The 23,974-nt window shown below is 55.6% G+C and overlaps 1 protein-coding gene across 1 annotated transcript; it reads right to left on the bottom strand.

The window, feature by feature from the left end:
• Positions 1–4,631: 4,631 nt before the first annotated feature.
• On the bottom strand, positions 4,632–16,884 carry ADAMTS15 (ADAM metallopeptidase with thrombospondin type 1 motif 15). The gene is made up of 8 exons (XM_068418381.1): positions 15,937–16,884; positions 11,556–11,688; positions 11,090–11,257; positions 10,025–10,308; positions 9,177–9,354; positions 8,872–9,053; positions 8,106–8,281; positions 4,632–7,657 (listed from the first exon to the last, which is right to left on the bottom strand). The coding sequence occupies exons 1-8, from the start codon at positions 16,855–16,857 to the stop codon at positions 6,877–6,879; spliced, it is 2,823 nt and encodes a 940-aa protein (XP_068274482.1). The 5' UTR covers positions 16,858–16,884; the 3' UTR covers positions 4,632–6,876.
• Positions 16,885–23,974: the final 7,090 nt, after the last annotated feature.

The following is a 23,974-nucleotide window of genomic DNA, read 5'->3' as shown; positions in this document are numbered from 1 at the left end:
AGGCGGGTGGAAGAGTTAACCCTTGCTGGAGCCGTGTCTCCGCATCACAGAGGGGGCCGAGAGCTCCCAACAGCGGGGAGGAGAGAGAGAATGAATCAGAAAACAGGTTCCCTGGTGCTTTTGGCTTCCTACCAGCAGAAACAATGCAAAAATAAAATGCAAGAGGAATCCCCGGCAGCAGGGAGAGAAAAGCTGTGCAGTCTGGTACCCAGGGCAAAGCGAAGGGCAGGGTTATCTTTTTCCCATGTAAATTCATCCCCTGGCAAAAAAAAAAATATACACCCCCCAATGGCATTTTTAGGAGCAAATCCCAGCTGGATTTGGTGAATAATTTCGGGCGTGGAGGCGACGGGCTCTCGCGTGGCACGTGCCAGGGATGCTCAGCATCGCCTTGGGGCCGAGCAGCCCCTGCGCATCCCCCTGGGGTGGCTCAGAAGGAAAGAGCTGGATGCCCATCGCTTCGTACCAACTCCTTGTGTCTGCACTGGGGATGGGAGGGAGGAAGGATGGATGGATGGATGGATGGATGGATGGATGCAAGGAATTATGTGGAATCATTTATACTGGAGATGGACTTTTTTTTTTAAATAAAGAGCAAGTTAAATGCTTTAAAATTATGTGCTTCACGTTTTCTTCAGGATGTCAGATCCTTGCTCTTGAGGAGATGGTCCTAAGGAGTGGAAGGAGGAGATGTGTTGTCTCTTTTCCCTTTCTCCTCCTCAAAAGCAGAAAAAAAAAGTTTAAAAGGGAAGGAGCCAAAGATTTCCTTTTCCAAAAGACACACGTTTCAAATGGTTTTATACAACCAAAATAACCCCATTGTGAAGAACATAAAAGTGATTTTCCTTTTCTGCCCCTCACCTTTTGGCAGCCGTCTTTTACCCACTGCCCCGGGGACGATGTAGCACGGCAGGCACAGCCTCACGGAGGGTCTACGGCTGCTCTACGGTGCTCCGGGGATGCGGAGAAGCCAAAAAAACCCTGGATTCAGGTGGGATAACAGCTGCTTTGCATTAGCATCTCCCTCTTGAGGTTTCCCTTGTTTTTCTTCTTTCTCCTTGTTTCCTTTTCTCTCTGCTCCTTTTTCTCCTGCCTCTGGGATAAAAAAACCCGCAGCCCAGGTTCTCCATGTCTTTCAGTGCCCGTTTTCCTCCGTGTTTGTTTTTCCTCCCGATATATCCTCACCTCGAAAGTAAGCGCTGAAGCCACGGGGGTTAATGGGCAACTTGGGAAAACTATGATCAAGGCCATGCCTTGCTGCGGTGATCCTGCACGACCCCGAGGAAGACCCTTAAAACCCAGATCTCCCCTCCCCCTAAATCCTGGAGGTATCTAAAGACGGATGAAGACGTGGCCTTTAGTCTCCCTTATTTCACTTAACATCTATTGTGGGGATATTGTGGTTTTTTTTCCCAAACTCCCTGAGATTTTTTAAGATGCCTGGATAAACCAGGCTTAAGTAGACTTAGTCTACTCCTTCCTCATCATCTCGCTGCACCTTCCCCTCCATCCCTTGTCCAGATGTCCTTCCCCTACTTCTCACGCCTGTTTTTCTATAGCATATGGGGCTGCTTCTGGCCAACATATGTCACGGAGAACGCGGAGAGCCTTAATGATCTCTGTCATGATGATGTGGTCCCTGTAGTGACCAGAATTTCGGGAACATGTGTTTCTGCTCTCCGGAGCCTGGGCGCTGCACTTTGAAAATATTCCAAACGATATAGAGTTGCAGAAAAGGCTGAAGAAGTATATTAGCAAAAAAAAAGCCTTTCTGTGACATGGAGAGGGATATATTTAGGATATTTTCTCAGCTCTCTACACCCCAAAGGCTTTGATTCAGCCTCGGTGTAAACTTCCAGCATGTGTGCAGAGTTGCTTTGCTTACGGGCTGTACCGAGCAGGGAGGTGTTGAAGCGCCTGCTCAAAATTAAGAACATGCTTAAGGGCTGAGAAAAAATGCGCGGTATTTAAGCATGAATAGCAATGAAGCGCCGAAACGTGGCCCTGAGCTCCTCGGTGCTCAGGGACAGGGTGTTTTGCTCAGCCAGCTCTGGCTGTGCCCGATGCTTCGGCCACCTGAAAGTGTCTCAGATGCTCTGTCGAATCCCCCACGGTCTCTATTTTTCAGCAAAAAGCAGCTGTTACTGCAAATAATTACCTTTAAAACCTGAATTACATACAGTGTTGTTCCTTCCATGACTCCAAAACATTTCTCCTTGAGGGCTTATATTTCCAGAGCTGTCAATCCAACACCTCTCCCCAGCGCTAAATTCATTTACAAGGAGGAGGATGGGCAGGAGGAAAAGAAACGCTTTAAAAAATAAATAATCAAGCCACATTAAATAACCATTTGGGAGACCATCCGCCTCCCAGGCTCGCTTGGCTGAACTTGATATTAATTAGGCTAAATCCAAACGCAGCACCTTCCCCAGGAGTCGGCTGGAAAACTCTCACCGCTCACCCCCGTGGCTGCGATTTCCAAGGGCTTTACCTAGTTAAGGGTTATAATCTTTAACAGCTGCCTGATTTACTCAGCTCATTCCCTCGGAGATGCTGACGCGGCTCTGGACGCCGTCTCTCACCTTCTGCCATCGCTTCTTCGAGGGTTTTGCATTTAAAAGAGTGGAAGTATGTGATGGAGACCTCCGAAAAGATAAAATCCTGCTCCTGCCACCGGTCAATAAGGAGGTGGGAGTTTGCTTGCCATAAATCCACGAGCTCTGCTTGCCAGATTAGAGTTGGCCGGATAAATTTGGCACTGATAATTAGAAAAAAATATTTAAAAAAAAAAAAGGCAGAAATGCTTGTGGGAACGTGTCAGTTCTCTGGCTGGGGAGGACGGCGGGGGGAAGTTTAGTCTGCTGCAAGGGTCGGCGTGGCCGGGGGGTTGGCATCCCTCCCCGGCCGGTCCCGCGGCGGTGCTGGAGCTCGTGTCCATCGCCCGGCTGCGGCAAGGCTGCCCGGGCTTTCTGCGAGCACCTGACCCAGGGTTAGGATCAATGACACATCCTCAGAGCTGCCCAAGTGGGAAAAAGGCCTTTTCTGCTTGGACAGCAGGTTTTTTTCCTGCCAGATTCAGGGAGGACCGGCCGTAGCCAGCACAGTCCGTCCTCTGCGATCAGCCCCGTGGCTGCGATCTGTCAGCACCGGGAGAGGTGATGGGGAAAAGTGGGAAGAGGGGCCGGGGTCTCTCCTTGCTGCTCCACATCAGCATTTTATTTGACATCCCTGAGCTCATGTGAACATCCCCATTTTCTACGGGCAGCACGGGGCACGCAGCTTATTTTCCCCGTCCCAGGAGAGGTTTTCTGCAGGACATGTGTTATCAATTAGGTCCATTTGTTCAACCTACGTCTGGTTTTGCTTTTGTCTCCTGGCAAAACCCAATAATATTAATAATAATAATAATAATAATAATAGCAATAATAATAGCAAGGCAGCATCCCAACCTCAGGGAGCGGATCCGCAGCCACGTCAAAGAGCCCTGGACCAGACAGACGAGGCACAAGCACTGCCCTCACCCCCGATGGTTTCTCTCCCTGACATTACACTTCAGGTAACCCCTCTTTTTTTTTAATTTTATTTCAAGCTTCTCGGGTGTCAGCAAATGCTGATATGGATGCGGGACGTCACCTGTGTCACCCACACGGTGCCAGGTGTTGGTGTTTGGCTCAGCCCCATTAAATCACCCCCATCTGCCCTGGGGCAAAGAGCCTTGAGCAAACAGACCATAACTTGGCTAAACACCAGCCTTGCTTTGAGCTGGTGTTGCTGGTGTTGGTGCTTGGTTTCTTCCTTCCTTACCAGGTAAATACCTGGGGTTTGTGGAGGGTTTTGTCTCTCTGGGTGATTTTTAAGGGCACCTGGTGCTGGAGGAGCAAGGTGGTGGGTTTAACTCAGGTTTCTGCTCCTGAACAGATAGTCGAGGGGAAATCTGCGTCACTGGGGATTGCGCTGGGGAAGAACCTCCCTCTCTGTTCCTAATAAAGCTGTTTGCAGCTGGAGCCTTTGCAGTGTGTGATATATTTGGGCTGAAAGTGGGTTTTCTTGGGGCGAGAGGTGCAGGTGATTGAGCCTTTATTTCCCTGTATGAGCTGGCAACGGGGAAGGTGCTTGGCTGGGTCTGTTGTGTTTGTTTCTTTATGGTAATAAAAAGCAAAGCGAGTTTGCCCCCCTCAGTAAAACACATTAAATTTGCCAAATCATTACAGCATAGCAGGGAAAAACATTGCATTTGCTGGGGGAAAACAAAATACCAGGCAATCTGGTGAGAGCTGGAGGGGGTCACATCAGGCACCCCTGGGCAGACGCGTCCCGTTAAAAGGCAGGGGTTTATCTCACCGTGGGCCCCGATGTAAAGGGGAAAGAGGGCTCTAACTCTGCTGGGAATCAGCAGGAGGATTTATCTTCTGTAAAGCTGATGGTGCTTCATCCTGGACCATCCACAGGTGATGGGAAAAGGGGCTGAGGGTTTGTCTGCATATGGACAAGGTGTTTTTTTCTTGAGCCTCCAAAGAGGCTGGGATCTCAATAAGACAAGAAATACTCTGCAGCCACCAACTAAATGACATGGGCACGACTGTGTGCCCCAGGGGAACCGGGTGTGACTTTAAATATGGTTTTATTTCAGGTTTGCTATCGACGCACAAACAGCAGAGATCGATGTTTAGTATACATGGTATACACAAAGCAGCCAGTACGATCGGCATCTCCGTCCTTTTGCTGCACGCTCAGCAAAAGAACCGCAACACCAGAAATCCCTCCCGCCCCGTCCTTCCCCCCCTGCCGTGAACGAGGGTGATGATTTCTTGGTGGCTTGGAAACCATCTGTTGGATGGCAAGACACAAAAGGGCAGCTCCTCGGAGCTCTGTCCCCAGATAAAAGCCCGGCGGGCTCAGCTACACGGGAAAACCCTCCGAAAATGGATGGGAATGGAGCTCTAGAAGGGGTTTCCTAGAACATTAAATCCCGTCCCCTGCGGTGCAGAGCAACCACAACATCTGCCTCTGGCTCTGTCGAGCAGCGTGGAGACCCAAAATGTTGTTGTGTTCACAAAGGCGTTGCATAAATCCAGGGAGGGTGGGTCCACAAACGTGGTCATGAGGAGTTTGCTAAGCTGATGGAAAGGTCTAGCGAGGAAACCCTTGTGCTACCACTGTCCTGTTTCTTGTGATCTTTCTCATCTTGCCCGCAGCTGGAGACCTTTTGGAGCAGACCAAAAGGCACAAGGAGTTTCCACGCTATACCTGCATAGGACCAAGCAAGCAAGGTAGGCTCCAAGCCTCTAGCTGCTGAGACAGCATCTTCTGCCTACCCATGATCATCCCTACAGTCCCCTCCTGCTGATCCCAATAACACCATAGCTTGACCCAGGGTCTCTGGCTTGCTCGTGGCCCCAGCTAATTGATTAAGAGGCACCTTCATCAGTGGAAAAGCAAACTGTGAGATGGTCTCTGCTGGTGGGATTTGAGCAAGAGACCTAAATGATGTGTTAAAGGGTCGTTGGGAAGTAGGTGAGGTAAGACAGCCTCTGACCACAATGGGCACGGTGCTACGTAACCGTCAGAGGTACCGAATAAACCCTTGCACAGAACCCTGGAGGGGGAAGCTGGTTGTAGATGCTCTGCAGCAGCAAGAAACTGAACCCCACTGAGCCCCTTTCCCCCAGGAAAACCCAAGACTCAAATTTATCTTCAGCTCCTGCAGCTCAGAAACGACGCTGGGGATGTCACCCCAGCTCCACCAGCTCTGCTAGAGTTCAGCTCAGGGTATCTCAGGGGGGCTTAATGCAGAGGGAAAAGAACCCAACCTGACCCAAAGGTTGGAGGGCAGAGGGTGGTGGGATGTCTGGGCATGGCGTACTGGTCCCATTAAGCAGCGAGCACCATTTCCAGAGCGGAGTCAAGTACTGGTAACCCGTGGGGCTGCGTCTGACCCTGCACCGTGGTACTACAGTACAGTTGCTTGTTGCTTTTTTGGAGTGACAGCTCAAATCTCAGGTCCGTAGTGATCCCTTTTAGTCCTGAAACACTTCAGGCGGGTGGTTTACAACCCGCCCTGGACCAGGGCGTGAAGGGGCATCCAGCTACACGCTGGACATCGCACAGCCCCATCCCAAAGCACCATAGGAAAACCTCAGCCAGGTGAGAGAGCCCGCTGGGAATAACGCCGTCCCTGCTACGCAAGGGTTACATCCATCGGGAGGAGGGAGGTTAAAAAAATACAGAGTTAAGCACCATAAAATCTACACTGGTCAGGTCATAAACGTGAGGAGAAAACGAAAATAAAGCCACCACCTTCCAGCCTGGCCCGGGGATGCTGCTGGGGCTCTCCGGACTGCCCAGGCTGCAAAGTCATCTCCAGCAAGCCCTGGAGGCACCAGGCCCAGCACCTCATCAGTATAATTTGCCATCGTTGCGTCGGTAAATCCTTTTGGTCCCATTTAGCACGAGTGTTGGGGGAGTCCGGGGAGGGGGGAGGTAGGCTTGGCCCTGGGAAGACGGGGGAGGCTTCAACTGTGCAATTTAGGGGCATCCCCCTTGCCTGTCCTCAGATCCATCCCAGGCAGCGATCCCCCTTGTTTCCATCCGTGTCCCCTCCGCCGGTGGGTTTCCGCGTCGTTCGGCAGCTTCGAGGTAGATGTTCGTTCCCACTCTGTCTCCGAGCAACCTGGTCAGTAAAATCCCTCTCGCCCAGGTGCGTGGGGTACACGTGCTCTGTCCCCACACCCAGGTCCCTTTTTTCACCCATGTTTTCTTTTTTTTTTCCCCTGTTTGATATGTGCTGTGGACATCTCCCCCTCTCCCAATCCCTGGCTGCTGCTCGGCCGCATCCAGCCAGAGGGACACCTTCCTCGGAGACACCCCTTGACCCGCTCAGCACGGCCTCAAGGTGCAAAAATCCAGCTCCTGCGGCTTCCTCCGAAAATTGCAACTCTCCCGGGGCAGCAGGCGCCCGGTTGGGACCGAGCACTTCAGCGCCCGTCTCTTGAAACCCCGACCGCAGCTCTTGGAGCAAGGAGACCAAGGTCCAGCTTCCCACGCCGGGCAGGGCTCCCCGCACAGCCGGACGTCGGCCGGCCGCTGTGCCGCGTCACACTCGGCGGCCGGTTGGCCGTAGGAGTCACGACAAGCCACCGACCGCTTCTGCAACCCATCGCCGCAGGTGACGGAGCAAGCCTCCCAGCCGCCCGCCGCCCACTTGTAGGAGGGACGCTTGTAGCTCGGTCTCCCACCATCCAAGCGGTTGGACAGGCTGAGGACGCTGTTGTTGAGGTCCGGTGGGGTCTTGCCCTCCTTCTTGTAGGAGGACTTGTCCTCCTTGCTCTCCTTGGGGAGGTAGAAGGAGTAGCGTACCCGAGGAGGGGTCATCTTCCCCACGGAGAGCACCTCCAAAGTCAAGGGTTCCTGGATGGGCTTGAAGGCTTGGAGGCTCTCGACGGCAGTGCCGGTGCCGCTGTACCGCAGGACGCTGCCCTTCACCATCAGGTCCCTCTCCACGGCTGAGACGATGAAGTGGCCATTCAGCAGGTACTTGCCCTGCCCGTTCTTTAGCGCCAGGTAGTTGTCGTCGCTGATCAGCCCTTTGTAGCCCCGCTGCCTGATGTCGATGTTGGAGGCGCCCGCGGGGATGACCACCACGAAGTTGTAACCGTGCCTGGAAGAGAAGAGCAGGGCAAGCCATCAGGCAAGGGGACATCCTGCTACAACATGGCCTCAGCCCAAAGCTCTGCAGCTACAGCCCTGAGTTCTTCCCACCACTACAGATATGTCTTCCTTCTCATGAAGATCATTTTTAATCGCCTCCCTACGCTGAGTTTCATCTAGGCTGAGGTCACCCAGATATGAGAAGATGCATCAGCTCCCCTGGCTCAACAGTACAGATCTACTGGACGTAACTCCATCAGCAGAAGCCGACAGCACGTTAAACGTGTCCTGCTTCTCCTTAAGAGCTAGCCCAGGTCTCCAGGCAGCGATGTACACTAGTAGCAAGAGAGTTTGCTCAGGATGGACTTAGCCCGTCACCATCCCCACCACCTTCCTGCATCCACCCCAAAAAAGCAAAGCTGGAGAGGGTGAAGCACACGTGGTCACATAACACTCACATGGGTTTCGTGAACAAGCCCGAGACCTTCTTGCAGCTCTTGTTGTCTCCTCCACACACGCTGCATTTGTCGAACTTCTTCTTGGAGCCCAGCTTCCCGTCGCAGCCAGCTTTGATGCATTTGCCCTGGACGCAGACCGAGGTGGAGTCTGGGGAGCAAGGGGTGCCGTCCACAACCTGCACGAGAGTGAGCAAAACAAGCTGCTGCATTTCCCTGTGCCACCCCACAAACCCCCCCAGCTGCAGCCATTCAACCCGAGTCCATCCAACAGGTCCTGAGGAGATGCTAGCAGGTACCGTGCCACCTTTTGCTTGTGCTCTGCTCTGCATTAGGGATTTTTAGGGTCTCAGAAGAGCTGTATGGGACTATCTCTGTTTTCTTCTCCATCTGCATGATTCTCTGCCCTTTCTGTTGCATCTGTGCAAAGGGGACAGGCTGAATTGGGCAGACAGCTAACACCACCCCGCCCTGTCCAGCACGCACATCACTCCCCCATTGCCATAATTATCATCATCTATTTCAGGACTATGGGCCTGTCCCAGAGGCACCTTCACAAACCCAGATGAAGACCCTCCACGGACCAACTCCAGCCCTGAAGTAAATAATGGTGCACGTACAGGCTGATCCATACCAGCCTGGTGGATTCGCCTCCTCTGCAACCTCATCTAACGCCAGCTGCCCACCAGACAAGGAAAATGCATTAATTTCCAGGCACGCTGGAGTCATCCTACAGCCCAGATGATGATCCCGGGAGTCTCTCACCAACCTTGGGTGCCAGCACGTAGAAGTAGCCGGTGCCGTTAGCCCGACAGATGAGCTTGCATTTATCCCGGGGCGAGACACCAGAGTACTTGGGGACCCAGGAGACGGAGGCGGTGAGGCGGTTGGTGCTGTGGCTGTAGCCGTTGAAAGCCTCACATTGCTCCTCGCGGAAGCTCTTCCCCGGCACTGGAAGAAACAGGGATGTTCATGGGATTGGGGACCAGCCTGGACCTCCGGCACTGGTTTTATGGAGTTGTTACAGGTCCATAAGCTCCAGCTTATGGAGCAAGCTGAGCTCCAGCCCCTTACCTGCAGCAGAGCAGGGCTCCAGGTTGCAGGAGCGGTACTTGACGCGGACGCCCTCGCAGTAGGAGCCCCCGTTGGCGGGCACCGGGTCGGTGCACTCCCGCTTGGCCAGCTGCACCCCACCGCCACACGTCCGTGAGCACTGCCCGTAGGGCGCCCACTTGGCCCAGCCACCGTCCACCTGCGGGGATGCGATGGGATGAGATGCTGCATCCCCTTCACCGACGGCTCCATCCGGACTCGGAGCCATCCCTTTGCAAGCAAAACCTCTGCCAGCTGCCCCCAAACCTGGCCTGGGGCTGGATGGAGCACAGCCACAGCATCCCTCCTTGAGAAATATGCAATATCCAAGGGATCTCCATCTCTTTTCATAGAATCAAAGAATTGTTTTGATTGGAAAGAACCTTTAAGAACATCGAGTCCAACCATTAACCCAGCACTGCCAAGACCACCACTAACCATGTCCCTCAGCACCACATCTACACGGCTTTTAAATCCCTCCAGGGATGGGGACTCCACCACTGCCCTGGGCAGCCTGTTCCAGCGCTTGACAACCCTTTCAGTGAAGAAATTGTTCCTGATCTCCAATCTAAACCTCCTCTGGTGCAACTTGAGGCTGTTTCCTCTCATCCTATCACTTGTTACCTGGGAGAAGAGACTGACCCCCACCTCGCTACAACCTCCTTTCAGGTACTTGTAGACAGCAAAGCCTACAGCACATCTTTCTGATGTGAAAACTGATGTTCTCACATCAGTGTCCCCAGCATGAGGGGATGGGGGCTTGCTCAGCCAGCACCCACGCAAAAACTCAGGGCAGGATGTTTTTTGGGGCTCACGGCGCAGGTACTCACCCTGTACTTACTGATGTTATGCCTCTCAACGCAGGCACCCTTGAGGCAGAAGCGCCCTTCGCCGCAGCCGGTGCCGTCCGCCCAGGGGAAGTGCCGGGTCTGGCAGACGATCTGCCCACGCGCTTTGCCCGTGCACCACAGCTTGGCACAGTACTGCATGTAGGGGCAGGGCTTGGAGCCCACGCCGAAGGCCAGCTCGCACTGCTGGTTCAGGCTGTAGCTCGTCCCCGGCAGGTCTTCGGGCAGCGGGATGGGTTTGGCAGGCTGGTCCAGCAAGCAGTCTCCTGTGGGAGTGGGGATGGAGGGGTCTATTGGGTCCTTGGGGGGGTTGTAGGGTCTATTGGGTCCTTGGGGGGGTTGTAGGGTCTGTTGGGTCCTTGGGGGGGTTGTAGGGTCTGTTGGGTCCTTGGGGGGGTTGTAGGGTCTGTTGGGTCCTTGGGGGGGTTGTAGGGTCTGTTGGGTCCTTGGGGGGGTTGTAGGGTCTGTTGGGTCCTTGGGGGGGTTGTAGGGTCTGTTGGGTCCTTGGGGGGGTTGTAGGGTCTATTGGGTCCTTGGAGGGGTTGTAGGGTCTATTGGATCCTTTGGGGAGGTTGTAGGGTCTATTGGGTCCTTTGGGGAGGTTGTAGGGTCTATTGGGTCCATGGGGGGGTTTAGGGACCAGCATGGGGAGAGAGAGCATCGCTGTGAGGAGGTGAGGGATGGCTGCTGGTAGTTTGGCCAAAGCTATCCAAGCCACACGCTGCCAGCGGGACGGGGTGCTACCCCAGGGATGCCCTCGAGGTCAGCTGCATCCCAGATCCAAGTGGCTCCATCCCTTGGTGACACTGGGTAGAGCCAGCAGCCTCAGGGCAGATGTCACTGCTGGGGACACCCCAGCACTGAGGAAGCCCAGCTGATACAGAAACGCTGCCAAACTCCCCCTTTCCTTCTAAGTTTGTTTGCAGAGGAGGGAGAAGAGTTGCTCTACAGCCCATCAGCCTCTCCTGGACACCAGACCCAGGGATGGATCCTGCTCCTACGGGGCAGGGACACAGGTAAGAGGGCGAGGGGCGCAGGAGGGCTCACCGTGGCCGCTGTCGAGGAAGTCGGTGATGATGGCAGCGCTGCAGGCTGACCAGGGGTTGGCGCGGTCAATCTGGATGAGGGTGGGGGACATCATGTGGTTGGTCTTCAGCCGACCAAAGACCTCCTCACAGGCTTTCACATTGTCATGGGGCATGTTGAAGACGTGGCCTGGGGAGGGGGATAAGAGGGGCAGCATGAATAATCCCACTTGGGACACAGACTAGGGCCCCCACAGCTTCTCACCATGGGGGAAACTGAGGCACGGAGCGAGGCAGACCCTTGCAAGGATTGCAAAGGCAGCTCTTTCCAACCTGGCTTGGGAGGGTCTTACACCCCGAGGTGGAGTTTCCTCCTCACCACATGCCGGTTATTGTCTGATTTTCCGGAGGCTGAACCCGGGGTTATTTTGAACCTCGCCAGCTCCTGGCATTCCTCCCGAGAGGAAGAGGAGAGCGGGGAGCCTTACCCAGCTCGTGGGCGGTGGTGAAAGCCGACGGCAGCCCGTCGTCCTCGATGACGGAGCAGCTGCGCTTGGGGTCACACATGGTGCCCACGTCTGCCATCCCCAGCGTGTCGCAGGTGGTGGCACCGCACAGGTCCTGCGAGGCACAGAGGCAAGGGGTTAGTGCCAGGGCCAACGCGGGCATCACGGTTCCCCATCCCTGGTACCCCCCGGGGAGCTGATCCCAGGCTGCTGGGGGGACACAGCCCAAAGGGATGGGGACCACACCAGGCTGCAGAGGCAGGAAACCTCACCCTGACCCAGACCAGGCTGCAACGATGTGTTTGCATTTAGCCCTGGCGCTGGGGACGCTTTTTGTGCGTAGCATCCTTCCGTGCCTCCGGTGACAACCTTTCCCACGTGAACATCTCCAGCCAGGGTGGAGCCGGTTTTGGCACAGAGGAGTCAGCCTGGTTCCGTTCTTCAGTGCCAGCTCAAGGACCGGACCTGGGTGGGTGGACAGGAAGACACCTGGCCTTGGGCTCATAGCTGAGCCATTTCTGAACCTCATTTCCTAACTTCTTCCTAGGAACAAGAAGCCCCTGGCCTGGCTCCAGAGGTTCCCAAGGCTAAGGGAAGTGCTCCCGTCTCTCCAAGACACTTTGCAGCCATCCCTTGAGGAGCAGCCAAGCCCAGCTGATCGAAGGAGGAACCAGCCCCGACACAAGGACTGCTGGACCCCACGTAGATGCAGCTGGGACAGAGGATGGGAAAGGTCCCATTGTAGGTGGATCTGCCCTTCTTCAGGATCCAAAGGTGCCCACGCAAATAAAACGTCTGTTTGAAGAGGCACCACAGCCTCACAACAGCTTTGTCCTCCGGTCCCCCCTTCCCCTGCTGGGGTCTCTCGGTGGCTTGGGAGGGCTGGAGCATCGTCCCCATCCCTCGGTGCTGTCCCAGCTGGGCTGGTAGCTGCAGGGCAGATGGTGCAGGGATCAGGGCGCAGCTTTCCACATGAAAAGAAAACGTAAGGGACTCGCCGGGCGCTCCCATGCTATAAATAAGCGTGATTCATGCTCGGCGCTCGCCCGGCCAAAGCGCCTGGGTTGCTCGAAACCTCGCACGAGCGGCTCTGCCAACATTTCCAGCGAGGTTTCCAAGCTGCAGGTTCAGCCCTGGGTAAATAACGGTCCTGATGACTTCAGAGAGCCCCGGCCAGGGCTGAGATGGCTTTAACAGGAGAGCTGTGGCTACGAAGTCTGGAGGCACAGACGAGACCGTGATCTCTGGAGAGGTGAGGTGGAGAAACGCGGCTGGTGGAAAACCCCATCACACAACCAGGTTCATCTCTCTGCTCTGCAGCAGTTCTCCTTGTCACTGGGACCCTGCCACATCCCTGATCCCACTGTGCATCCGTGCTGGCGGGGACAAGCTGGTGGCAACCCCGCATCCCCGCTGGCATGGCCACTGCCGGTGAGTGTGGGGTGACAGAATGGCGCTGGCAAGCCTGGGTGCAGGGTCCCCTGTCCCAAAATGCCACCCAGAGCCAGTGCCATCGCCCCGCTGAGCTAACCCAGGGCTGCAGCCTGCCCCAAACCCCCCTGCCCGTGCTCTCCCGTGTGGCAGTCCCAGCGCTGGGGGTTTGGGGGCGAAGGTGGGGTGCAGGGCGGGGGGATGACACAGCATCACAGGGAAGACGCGGCCGCTCGTGGCTCTTTGAAGAGTTGCCATTTCCTCGCTGGCGCGGCGAGCTTTTGGCTCCTGGCCCAACACCTGCACTGACACACTGACCCACTTCTTCCTCTGAACCTCGGCTGCGGGGAGACACGAACGAGAGGCTCCTAACGGGGTTTTCCTTAATCCCCCCAGCCACAGCCTGCTACTGGGCAGCACCCCTGAGCTCTAATGAGGGGTCCTCACCTCCCAAAACACCTCCTGCAGCTTTGCTGGGGGTCCAGCCTGCTCAGGAGAGGAGGCAATGCGAGCGGCGGCGCAAGGATGGAGCCTCGGAGGGGAGGAGAGAGAAATGCAAGAGGTTTAAGGTGGGAAAGAAGCATGCAAAGGGCCAGCCCTGCCTTCGCACAGTGGGCTCACCATCACCCATGTCACTCGCTGCCACCCCAAACAAAGGGACGACACCCGGTGCCCCTCGCACCATGCTGAGGGGTTGCAAGCAACCTGCTTGGTGCACCATCAGGGCTCTCCTGCCAGCCTGACCTTCACCTGTGGGTGCTTCTTCACCCCCTTGTGAACTTCTCAAGGTGTTCTGCAGGCCAGTTTGGGAGGATCTTCATGGCTATCGCATTGATTCGCCTACTCAGAGGCCAGGTCATACGCACTCTCCCAACCGTGTGTGTCCAAAGCAACCCCAAAAAGCTGAGCACTGAGCTATGGAGTGTGGGTTTCACATCTGCTGCACACCAGGCTACAGCCAGATGTTCCTCAGTGCGACGTCCCTTCGGTTTTACAGCAGGCCACAGATGTTCAGCCAACCTTTGCTGGTGGGACATCAAGGTTCAGGATGGGTGGGAAGCTTGGCCGAGCCCTTTGCCGTGGTGTGTGACGCTATTTCCAAGGGGCAGGAGTGCAGCTGAAGGCTGGATGCTCTGCAGGACCCTCCAACAAGCACCAGCTCAGGTAGGAAGGAGTGAAGGTCCCATGGCTGTGGTTGCTGGCAGATCTGCACGCACCGCCTGAGCAGGACCGAGCTCTCTGAAGGCAAATCTGCAATCCAGCACGACTGATGTCCGGAGGGAGCAAAGCAGAGTGGGAGAGGACAGCCCCCACTCATCAGCACCTCGTTGACACAACTGGAAACTGCCTATCAACAGGGCTTGAGGTGAAATTTAAGTCGGGGGGCTTATGTAACAGCTTTTTGGCAGGGAGATAAGCTCCGGGGTGTCAGGGGACCACAGATGGAGGCACTCAAGGAAGGCAGATGTCTCCTCCACTGTGTGCCTTCGCTTTGGGATTTCAGGAAGGGATGGTTTAGCAATGTGTAAAAAATGCAGCCCGGCCGTGATGCGCAGCTTTCGAATCGCTGGGACCGAATCCATCCCACGTGTGGCTCCGGTGACCTCACTGGGTTTCCACCAGAGATGGAGCTGGCTCGTCCCCGTCAGGGGTGTCAGCAGGCTTCCTCCTCTTTGCAGCCGCCCCAGCAGGCTGGGGTTCAGCCCTGCCTCTGCCCTGGCAGGATCTACAGCCGGTCGGAGGACACAGCCCCTGCCCAGGGCACGGGGGACAGGGAGGTACGAGATCTCACACGTCCTGCACAGCATCGTTCCTGTTCCAGGCCACTGACCCCAGGCTAGGGGCAGCTGAACCGAGCTGGATGCTACATCCTTCCCACCCATGAGTGCTTGACCTGGAAAGACGTTTTGGGAACGGTCTGGCTGCAGTTGAGGGGAGTTCCTGACCTGTCCCTAATCCAAAAACATCTGGGCAGGGATGGGGGAAGGAGAAAACACATGTTGGTAAAATGTGACAGTCCCCTTCAAGCTGGTCTTCTCCTTCTCCCTTCCTGTTAGCAATCAGGGGGTGCAGGCTGTAACACCCCGCAGCCAGGCACCGCACCGATGTCACCGCTGAGACACGACCACGGGGAAGAGGAGGAGCATCTGGGGGGTGGCTCTGAGAGCAGTGTCACCCAGTTTATCAAGGTGGGAGGATGGAGAACTCATCATGCCCCAGCAATCATCCCACACCCCGCACAGCCAAAGCCCCTCTCCCACGGCAGGGATGCAGCCAGCTCACGGCAGCGGTGGGGGAGATTCTGGCCTCCCCTCACCCAAGCCCTGGCTCTATCTCCGGTGCTTTTCTTCCAGCCCTGAACTGGATCCACGCGGAGCAGCCAGCGCACGGAGGAGAGGTCCAGGTTCTCAGGAGGACCATGAGTCAGAGGGAGCGGGGAGAGGTTTTCTTTCTTGGCAGGTGGCACCGTGAGCTGTTCCCAGCCGGAGAGGGGGGAGTGGGGCCACACTCCTCCTCTTCTGGGCTCAGACCCTGCTTTTTGGGGTGGTGGCTGCTGGGCGCCAGAGCAGCGGGGTGCTGACTGCTGAGGCTCCTGACAGCAAGGAGGGGATAGAGCAGCAGGTTTCTGCCCATGGGGACAACCTTTGGACACCTCCTGGCCTCGCTCACCCCCTGGCAGGGCTTTCTCCAGGCTGCTGGCCAAAACCTGCCCAGAGGACAGCAAGGGCTGGCTCAAGCAGGCTTGCTACACACCTCTGCTCCCCCCCGCCCTGGCATCTGAGGGTGGAGGGTCCCTTGGGAAAGGGGAATCGGCCACAAGTGCAACCTCCCCCAACGTGCACCAGAGGTGGGGCGCGGGTGGCAGGAGGCCACGGTGCAGGGCTCCTTGAAATTGGGGACAGCCCCTCTGGGTCATCCCCCCTGCACCCACCTGCTTGGTGAAGAGGATGGCGGTGTCCCAGTACTCGGGGTGCTTGTCGCTGACCTTGTTCCACTTCTTCTGCCACGCGCAGAAGTTGCGGAGGGTGAGGGCGGCGTTGCCAGTGACCTTGGGCCCTTTGTCATCCTGCCCGATGAGGAGGAACTTGACCACGGAGATCTGGATGGGGTTACGGATGCTGGGGTGCTTGTAGAGGCGGGCGGCCGTGGCCATCAGGGTGAGCAGGTAGTGCTGGAGGTCATCGCCGTGGAACTTCACCATCGACTCGTCGGCCACCACCAAGGTCTCCACGTAACGAGGGACCGAGGCGAAACGCTTGGCTCGACCCCCTTTCCCCCCTCCGCGTCCCCGGTACTTGTCCAACGCCTGCAGCACCCCGGGGGTGAGCCCGGAGCCCACGGCGCAGCGGGATGCTCCGGCCCCGACGGGGCGGCCGGGGCTGCGGCGTTGCAGGCGGTGGGCACCGCCGGCCGCTCCCCCCGCCAACGGGCTGATGATATATTCGGCTCCACGGTAGCCGAAAGCCCCCCGGAGCCCCCCGCAAAGGCTGAGGGCGGCGAAAGACTCCCGGTCGGCGTTGACATCCCCCGAATAAAAGCAGTGGCGGAGGCCGGGGAGGGGGCGGGTGGCACCGGGGGTGACCCCCAGGTACTGGGCGGCGAAGGCGGGCGCGATGAAGTGGGCGTCGGGGGTGAGATGGAGGTAGAAATCCTCCCCGAAAGCGGAGAGCTGGAAAACCACCGCTTGCCCTCCCCGGGGGGGTTCGGCGGGTCCCCTCCTGAAGTAAGGGCGCCCGTTGATGTCGGGGTCCAGGCGCAGGGGGGTGACAACCTCCGTGTCCCCCGAGGGCCCCCCCGAGGGCAGGCTCAGCCCCGGGGCGCCCAGCAGCAGCAGAGGCAGCAGCGGCAGCATCGTCCCGGGGGGTTTCACGCCGGCGGCATCGGGGTTTGGGGGGGGGCGGGAGGGAGAAAGCAGGACCCGGCCCCCCCCTTCCTTCCTTCCTTCCTTCCTCCCACCCTCCTCCTCCTCCTCCTCTTCCCGAAACGCGCTGGGAGGGGAGCGGAGCGGCCGTGCGAGCCGCCTGCCCCGCCGCTACCTGCCTTATGGGGCGCCTGGGGGTTTATATAGGGTGGGATGGGGACGGGGAGAAGCGGGGCGGGGGGAGAGCGGGGCGCGGCTTGGCCCCGCCGCAGCCACTCCGGTGCGGGGGGCCGGGAGCGGCGGAGCCGGAGCGGAGCCGGAGCGGAGCCGGAGCGGGGCCGGGAGACCCGGGCTGCCACCGCCTCCCCGGGGCAGGGGGGGGACACGGCACCGCGGTGGGGTTGGGGCGAGGGGGAGTCGCCTTTTAATTTGTTTTCTTGCAGCAAGAAGGGGACCCCGAAGAAGGATGCTCCCGGGTCCCTTCTGCTCCGAGCGAAGGGGAAGGATGAAGGGGGGTAAATCCAGCAAGATGGGGGGTGCTGGGGGAGGCTGTGGTTGGGGCAGGGGTGTGCAATGAAGGTCCTCTGCTCCACGTGGGTGTTTGGGATGGTTCAGCGGGGTGGGGGACCTGCTAGTTGGCAGCTGAGGGTTCAGCGCTCAGACTTCTTCAGGATGGTGTTAGCAGGTTTTTCCCAGCCCAGGTGAGTCTAACACTGAGGTCCAGGCTCTGTCCCTCCGTGAGCCTTCAGAGCTGCCACCCCAGCAAAACGCCGCCCCGACGGCCCCACCTTCCATGCCTCCAGACCAGGGGTACCCCGGTGCTCTGCTCCCCAGGGGACCAGCTTTACCCTACCCCAGCCTCCTTCAGTGGCTCCAACCAAGGGGCAAAGGGGCAATTTCCACTTCTGAGAAAGAGCTCAGCCTCCCTGTGTCCCCAGGGCCACCAAAGGGAGCACTTGGTAAGTGTTAACACCCATAACATCCCCTCCTCTGAGACCCCGGGACACATTATATGGGAATGTTCCCCATTTGGGGATGTCCCCATGCCCACCAAAGTGATGAGCAGAACAGTGTGTGGGACCAGGGAGGATGCTGGGGCAGCTGATGGTATCGGGAGGTAGACAGATCTCATCATGGGTGGTATTTTTTGGAGCAGGACAGGTAAAAGGAGAGCGATGGAGAGTCCTCAGTAACCATCTGTGGCTGAGGAATAGATTTATTCACAGCAATAAGCACCCCGACATCAGGATGGGCTGCACAGGGCGTGGTGGTGGGTCCTTTTCCCCTGCAGCAGTTCTGTTTCCACACAAGCTGGTTTTGCCCCCAGAAGGAAGGAGGGATATTTTGGTTATAACACTCCCAAGCTACCACTGGGCACCCAAGTCCCGCGTGTCCTCACAGCCCATGCTCCTTCCCAGCACTCCAGGATGGCTTAATGCTAAAATTAAGTCCTTCTTATAGACAAGCTGATTTTGATGTGATTTCAAGCCTCAAGAAAAGCTGCAAGCACAGCTTAAGGATTCGTGCATATATGAAATATAAGCCAAGGCTGTTGCTTAAGACACAGAGCCCACAGCCTGCAGCCTGGCTCGTTTCGGTGCCAGCGCTTCCCCATGCCGTGCTTTGCTCGGTCGTGTGCCTTGCAGCTGAACTTGTGACCCAAATTAATCATCTGACTGCGCTGGGCTCAGTGAATCAGGGATTTTTGTCTGCTGGCCAAAGTGCAGTGTGTCCAGGGACGTCAATTGGACCACAAAGAGAAAAGGGGCAGCACAGGGAGTGGAGGTGCGAGGGGAAAACACAACCTTGAGCATCTCGAGGTGCCAGGAGGGATCTTCTCCTTCCCATGGCACTGCCGTGGGACAGGACAAGTTTATCCCAGGGACCACAGCAGCATCCAGGGTGGCACGTGGTCCCAGAGGTGCCACCTTACAGCAGCAGCATGCAGCTCTGGGCTGAGCCCGTGGTTCCTGGGCACATTTTGGGAGTGAAGCTTATTTCTGAAGCCGTGCCACGTTCCTGAGTGGGACGGGGTGGCTGTTGTGCTTCCTCCCGTCCCCACCTCCGCTCTGTTTGCTCTTTGTGGCTTCATGTTTAAAGACAGTAAATTCTTGTTGCCTTCACACGCAACGGGTGGGCAGCAGCGCTTACGCCATCTCAGGCGGTGTTTGGTGTTCAGCACTGGGGGAAGACACAGCAGAAGACCCCGCAGACTGGTGTGTGTGTGTTGAGCTGCAAGGAGCTCAGGGGGTCTCTGCCCTGCAGAGATGCCGGTGAGGAGCAGATGGGAAAGGGAGCAGAAAGGTCCCTACATGCACCGTGAGAGCACCTTGGCTCCAGGTACCCCAGCATGGAGGTCATCAGGCCAGGGTTAGTCATTGCTCCAACCCCTCCATCTGGTAGATCTTCTCCAGCAGCAGAGGATGAGTTAAACCAAACAAGCAGGACTTTACCTCCAGCCTGGAGAACATCTCTCTGAATGGGTGGGAATCACCTACCCAAAGACAGAGCTTTGTTCACAAGCCAGATCATCTGCTGCCTTCATTTTCCTGCCCGCAGTGAGTAGAAAAGCTGCCAGAGGAGATATTGCTCTTAGGGCTCCCCTTTCACTGGCAGCCCCAGGGGCTACTGGCGTGTCTCAGAGCACTCCAGACAAGAAGGGAGGCATGTGTTTTGTTTTAGTTCTCCTCTAGCTCAAGGACATGATGTGATTTTCCCAGCCTCTGTCACCAGAGAGGACCCAGCCAAAGCCCTTAAGCAGTCCCAGGGTTGTGGCTTCTGTTCAGGGTGCTTCTATCTCTGTGGCACGTCCCTCTGGGTGGGCAGAGGGGAATATCTCTGTTATGTCTCCTGCCAGCATGAAGGGGCAGATTACAGCGACTGGCCATGACAGGAGAGGGTCAGGGCCAGGAGAGAGCAGGCAGGTCCCCTCTTTGGGGACGTCCCAGCACCCCACAGCCCTTCACATCTGCATGAAGGAGCTGGCCCAAGATAACACCTTGGTCTCATTCTGCGTGTCTTTCCAGGTGCTTGGGGTTGAATCTGGCTGCTGTGGTTTGCCTGGATTTGGTGGAAATGGGCTGGATATAGGTCACCAAAAGGAGAGCACATGGCAAGTAGGGAACGGAGATGGAAGATGCCACTGGACCACCCCAAACAGCTGCAGATAATAAGGTATATTAAGGTATATAAGGTAAATTCGACTCCTGCTTTGATTTTTGCCTAGAAACCACTTCAGGGTAAGACCCATCTCACCCAGGTCTGATCCTGAAATATCAGTGTGAGCTGGTCTGCAGTGCAGACCCTCCTTCTCCCATCTTCCTCCTGTTTCATCCCAAGCGCCTCTGGGAAGTGACGACAAGTTATTTTCTCTCTTTTTTTTTTTCATCATCATTGTGACGCCAAGGGTTTCAAGCTAGAAATAAAAGAAAAGCAAAAAAACCCTTATGTATCTCCTGGATGCTCCAGTTCACAAAAGAAATAGTTTTAAATAGACCATCTGAGAGCTCCAGGTCGAAGACAGAGTGGAAAGACTACAGGCAGGGAAAAGCTGGCGTCGCAAGCTTGTCTTCAGCTGAAAGGTTGGCAGGTCAGAGGCTTGGGCTCTCCCCCAAAAGTTCAGGCTGTGCTCTCCCAGCTCCCCACCACATGGGCAGGGAGGAGGAGCCTCTCCAGGGGCTGAAGATGAGTCAAAGCAAGTTGTTAGGCGGCTTTCCAGGAAAGAGAGGCTTGGAGGAAAAAAAAACCTGGCTGGGTCTAGGTAGGGTCATTGAGGGAGAGATACGCAAGAAACCTGAGCACGGGGAGGTCTTTGTAACCTCAAACCTGCCCCATCCTTGGTCCAGGAAGATGCTGAATTTACAGTATCACGTGTTAGTGTTCATACACACATCTTCAGCCTGAAGGTTTGTGACCCAGGACTCCACAGCTCTACCTGCCTGAGGCAGGGTCCATCCTTGATTAATGAGCTTTATGCCATGCCCACGTTAGAAACAGATAAACCAAAGATGCATAAAGACACCACAGATCTGGGTAAGTCTGAAAGACTGTCAAAATTACACATATCTGGAATAAACCTGGGGTGATGGAGGCTCACAAGCCAGTTGCAGAGGATGCTCCTCACTCAGGCAAACCATTATATGACGTTCATTCATCTCTGTCAGCCCATAAATCATGCGAGAGTGGAATAGGGAGGAGGGGGATTCAGATGTGGTTTTTTTTTTTTTTCTAGAGAAGAGTGTTTTCATTATAACTTGTCATATTTATTTCGCTCTATTTATGGGCTGGTTCATAGGAGAAGCAGCTTGGAGGTGTCTGTCAAATTTGGAGGGGTTTAACCCCAGGTCAGACACAGCTTTGCAAGGGGCTTGGGGAAGGACCAGGCGCTCCTTGGAGGCTCTTCTCACCGATGTGCCAGTCTCAGGACACCTTACAAGCCTCAAGACCCAGCCAAGAAGTGGAGAAGCAGCTCCTCAGGGAGGACAAAGCCTGGGAGGAGGCTGCACTGCTGGAAATAGGATTTAGCCCTTGATTTTGGAAAGCCATAAACCTGCTTCCTTTACAGCCACACCTGCCTGCAGTTGGAGCTCCCAAACCACCCTGAAGCAAGGTTGCCCTCTGGTGACACTTTCTTGCTCTGCTAATCAAGGTGTGATATGTAGTTGAATGCAATAGATCGCATTACAAATCAAAATGCAATTAAAAAAAAACGAGAATAAATGTGGAGGTTTTAGAAATCAGAGGCAGAATCCTTTCAAATCATATAAATCAAATTAAATCACAACTGTGGTCTCGATGTAGTCAGCTTATGGTGTGTCTATGGCACCAAGAGCTTTCGGAGGTGGCTCCATCAGCTCACACACCGAGCCCCAGCCTGCCTGTCCCTGTCTTTGCCTAAATCCTAAAAAAATCTGATTTTCCCACGCTTAAGGGACCCAGTGAGAATGAGGATTTTTCCCCAGCATCACTCCCACAGCTGCGCTGGTCGTGCACGGTCTGCAGGAATGGGCTGCTGCACGGGGCGGGGGGGGGGGTCAAATATTGCACAAAGGCCACTAAAAACCCCATTTTTTTACGGGGTACTGAGGGGTTTGAGGTACCACACGATAAATAATAAATGATAAATAATAAATAATAAATATAAATAAATAATACGATAAATACCACTTGTAGGGCAGGGGCGCCGTCTTGTGGTCACACAGCGGAAGTGCAACGTGATTACAGTTTATATCGGATGGCACATTTTGCTATTTAATTAATTTGCCGGTTCTCACGGGCTCCAAATCAAGCCCAAATCTCCCTTTCTCACGCAACCCTAAGGCAAGCAACCTTTTCCCTGACTCTCACTTGCCAATCTTTGCGGCTAAGATGGTTTCACTGATGATAACTTGGCAGGACACAAGGTCAGAGCCTTGATTTAAAGCCCAGCTGCTTTTCTGGGAGAGATTTCATCCCAGCTGCTTGCTTTAAAAGGGAATGGGATGGAATTGCTCCTTTTGACATCAGGTGGGTTTTGCTCTGGCTGCAGGACCCCTTCACTCTCCTCTGGCTGCAGCAGGATCAGCCTTGCAGGGATGGAGATAGGGTTTCTCCCCATGCAGCACAGGGCAGCACTGACACCTAGTGATAAGGTTGTTTGAGAGGGGAGCTGCTTTGTTAATAGCTCAGATAATTCTCCCAAATGTTTTCCCTGAGGCTGAGGGCAAAGCAAAGAGGGGGATACCTATAACACCAGCCTGGCACTGCAAATCAGTGGTGAGCCCATTTGCAGAGCAAGGAGGGCACAGCAAAACATCCCAGAGAGCCCTGAAACAAGGCAATCTCGCTGCCGCAGAGCAGGAGCAGTCAGTGCGAAGTGGGACTCATCCTGGCAGCCAAAATTCCCCTGGGAGGTGGGTGCCAGGCAGCAGGAGCGCAGGGCTTGGCCCTCTGGGAGGGAACTGTGGCTGCTTGGCTTTGCAGAGCTGGTGCAGAGTGGAGAGGGGCAGAGGTTTGCAAGCTGATTGATCAAAAGGGTCTTTAAATCACAGTGAGTCGGGAGTTAATGGCTTTCGCATGCTCAGAGGGCCCCATAGAAATGAGAGCCGCAGGCAAGGCTTGGTGGCAGCATGTCCTGCAAGGGGTTAAGAAGCAGGAACCCCAAAAAGTCTTGGGGTGCCTCATCCTCTGCTGGGAGGAGATGCAGAGGGGCAGCGAGGTGAGGTTTTGCTGTCTCCAAGCTGGTTCAGAAGGAGCAGGGCAAGGCATGTATGGGCTACAAGAGATTCCAGCTACTGTTTGCAGAGCAAGCCGCTAATGAAAACCAGCGGTGCCTCCCAGCAAAGATGCAAGCGTGTCCTCCGAGATCAAAGATGCAGCTCGGAGAGCGGAAAGCCGGGAATAAATTGCATCCTGTTGGAGAGACGTGCCCCATGTCGCCTGCAGCCTTACCTGTCCTAGTTCAGAGCAGGGGCACCCCCTCTCCTTGCCTGTGGCAAAGCCAAGCTTAGGGAGATGCGTGCCCATGCAGGCACCTTCAAGGGGTTTGGGGTTGGAGGAGGCAGAATCAGGGCTCACTTTTGGCTTCTGGTCCTGCCTCTGCACTTGCCTTCTGATTTTAAAATGCAAACTGTGTTTTCTCCCCAGCCCAGCGAAGCTGCGGAGGGAGGAAAACCCACCCTGGCCAAGGCGCTGGGTGCACATTCAATGCACAGCCCTGGAGAGATGTCCCAGACCAAACTACACCGTGCCTGCGGTTGCTTTTTGTTTTTTTTTCTTTTAATTATTATTTCCTCCCCTCCTACGGTGGCAAAAACCACACTTTAAAAAGCCGAAGTAATCAGAGCCTTGGCCCCAGGGCAGTGCTGCTATTTAGAGCCAGGGCTGTGTGTTTACTATATAGGTAGGGATGTGGCTTTTAAGTGGAGATAATAATAGAAAGGCAGATGTAAATACATCCTCAAGTAAAGGGAGAGCAGCCCTTAACCCTGCGCCCCATTGCTCAGCTGAGGCCAGACTCTGGTTTCCCAGGAGTCCCGAGGTGCCAAATGCTGCTTTACTCTTTCAGATCTTTTTAGGATCAGGCTAAGGGGAAAAAAATAAAACAACACGCAATGTAGAGGAGCTGGGT

This window comes from Nyctibius grandis, chromosome 25, assembly GCF_013368605.1.
Source record: "Nyctibius grandis isolate bNycGra1 chromosome 25, bNycGra1.pri, whole genome shotgun sequence".
Lineage (NCBI taxonomy): Eukaryota > Metazoa > Chordata > Aves > Nyctibiiformes > Nyctibiidae > Nyctibius > Nyctibius grandis.
Note: the sequence above shows the minus strand (reverse complement) of the source record. Positions and strands in the feature narration are given on the sequence as shown.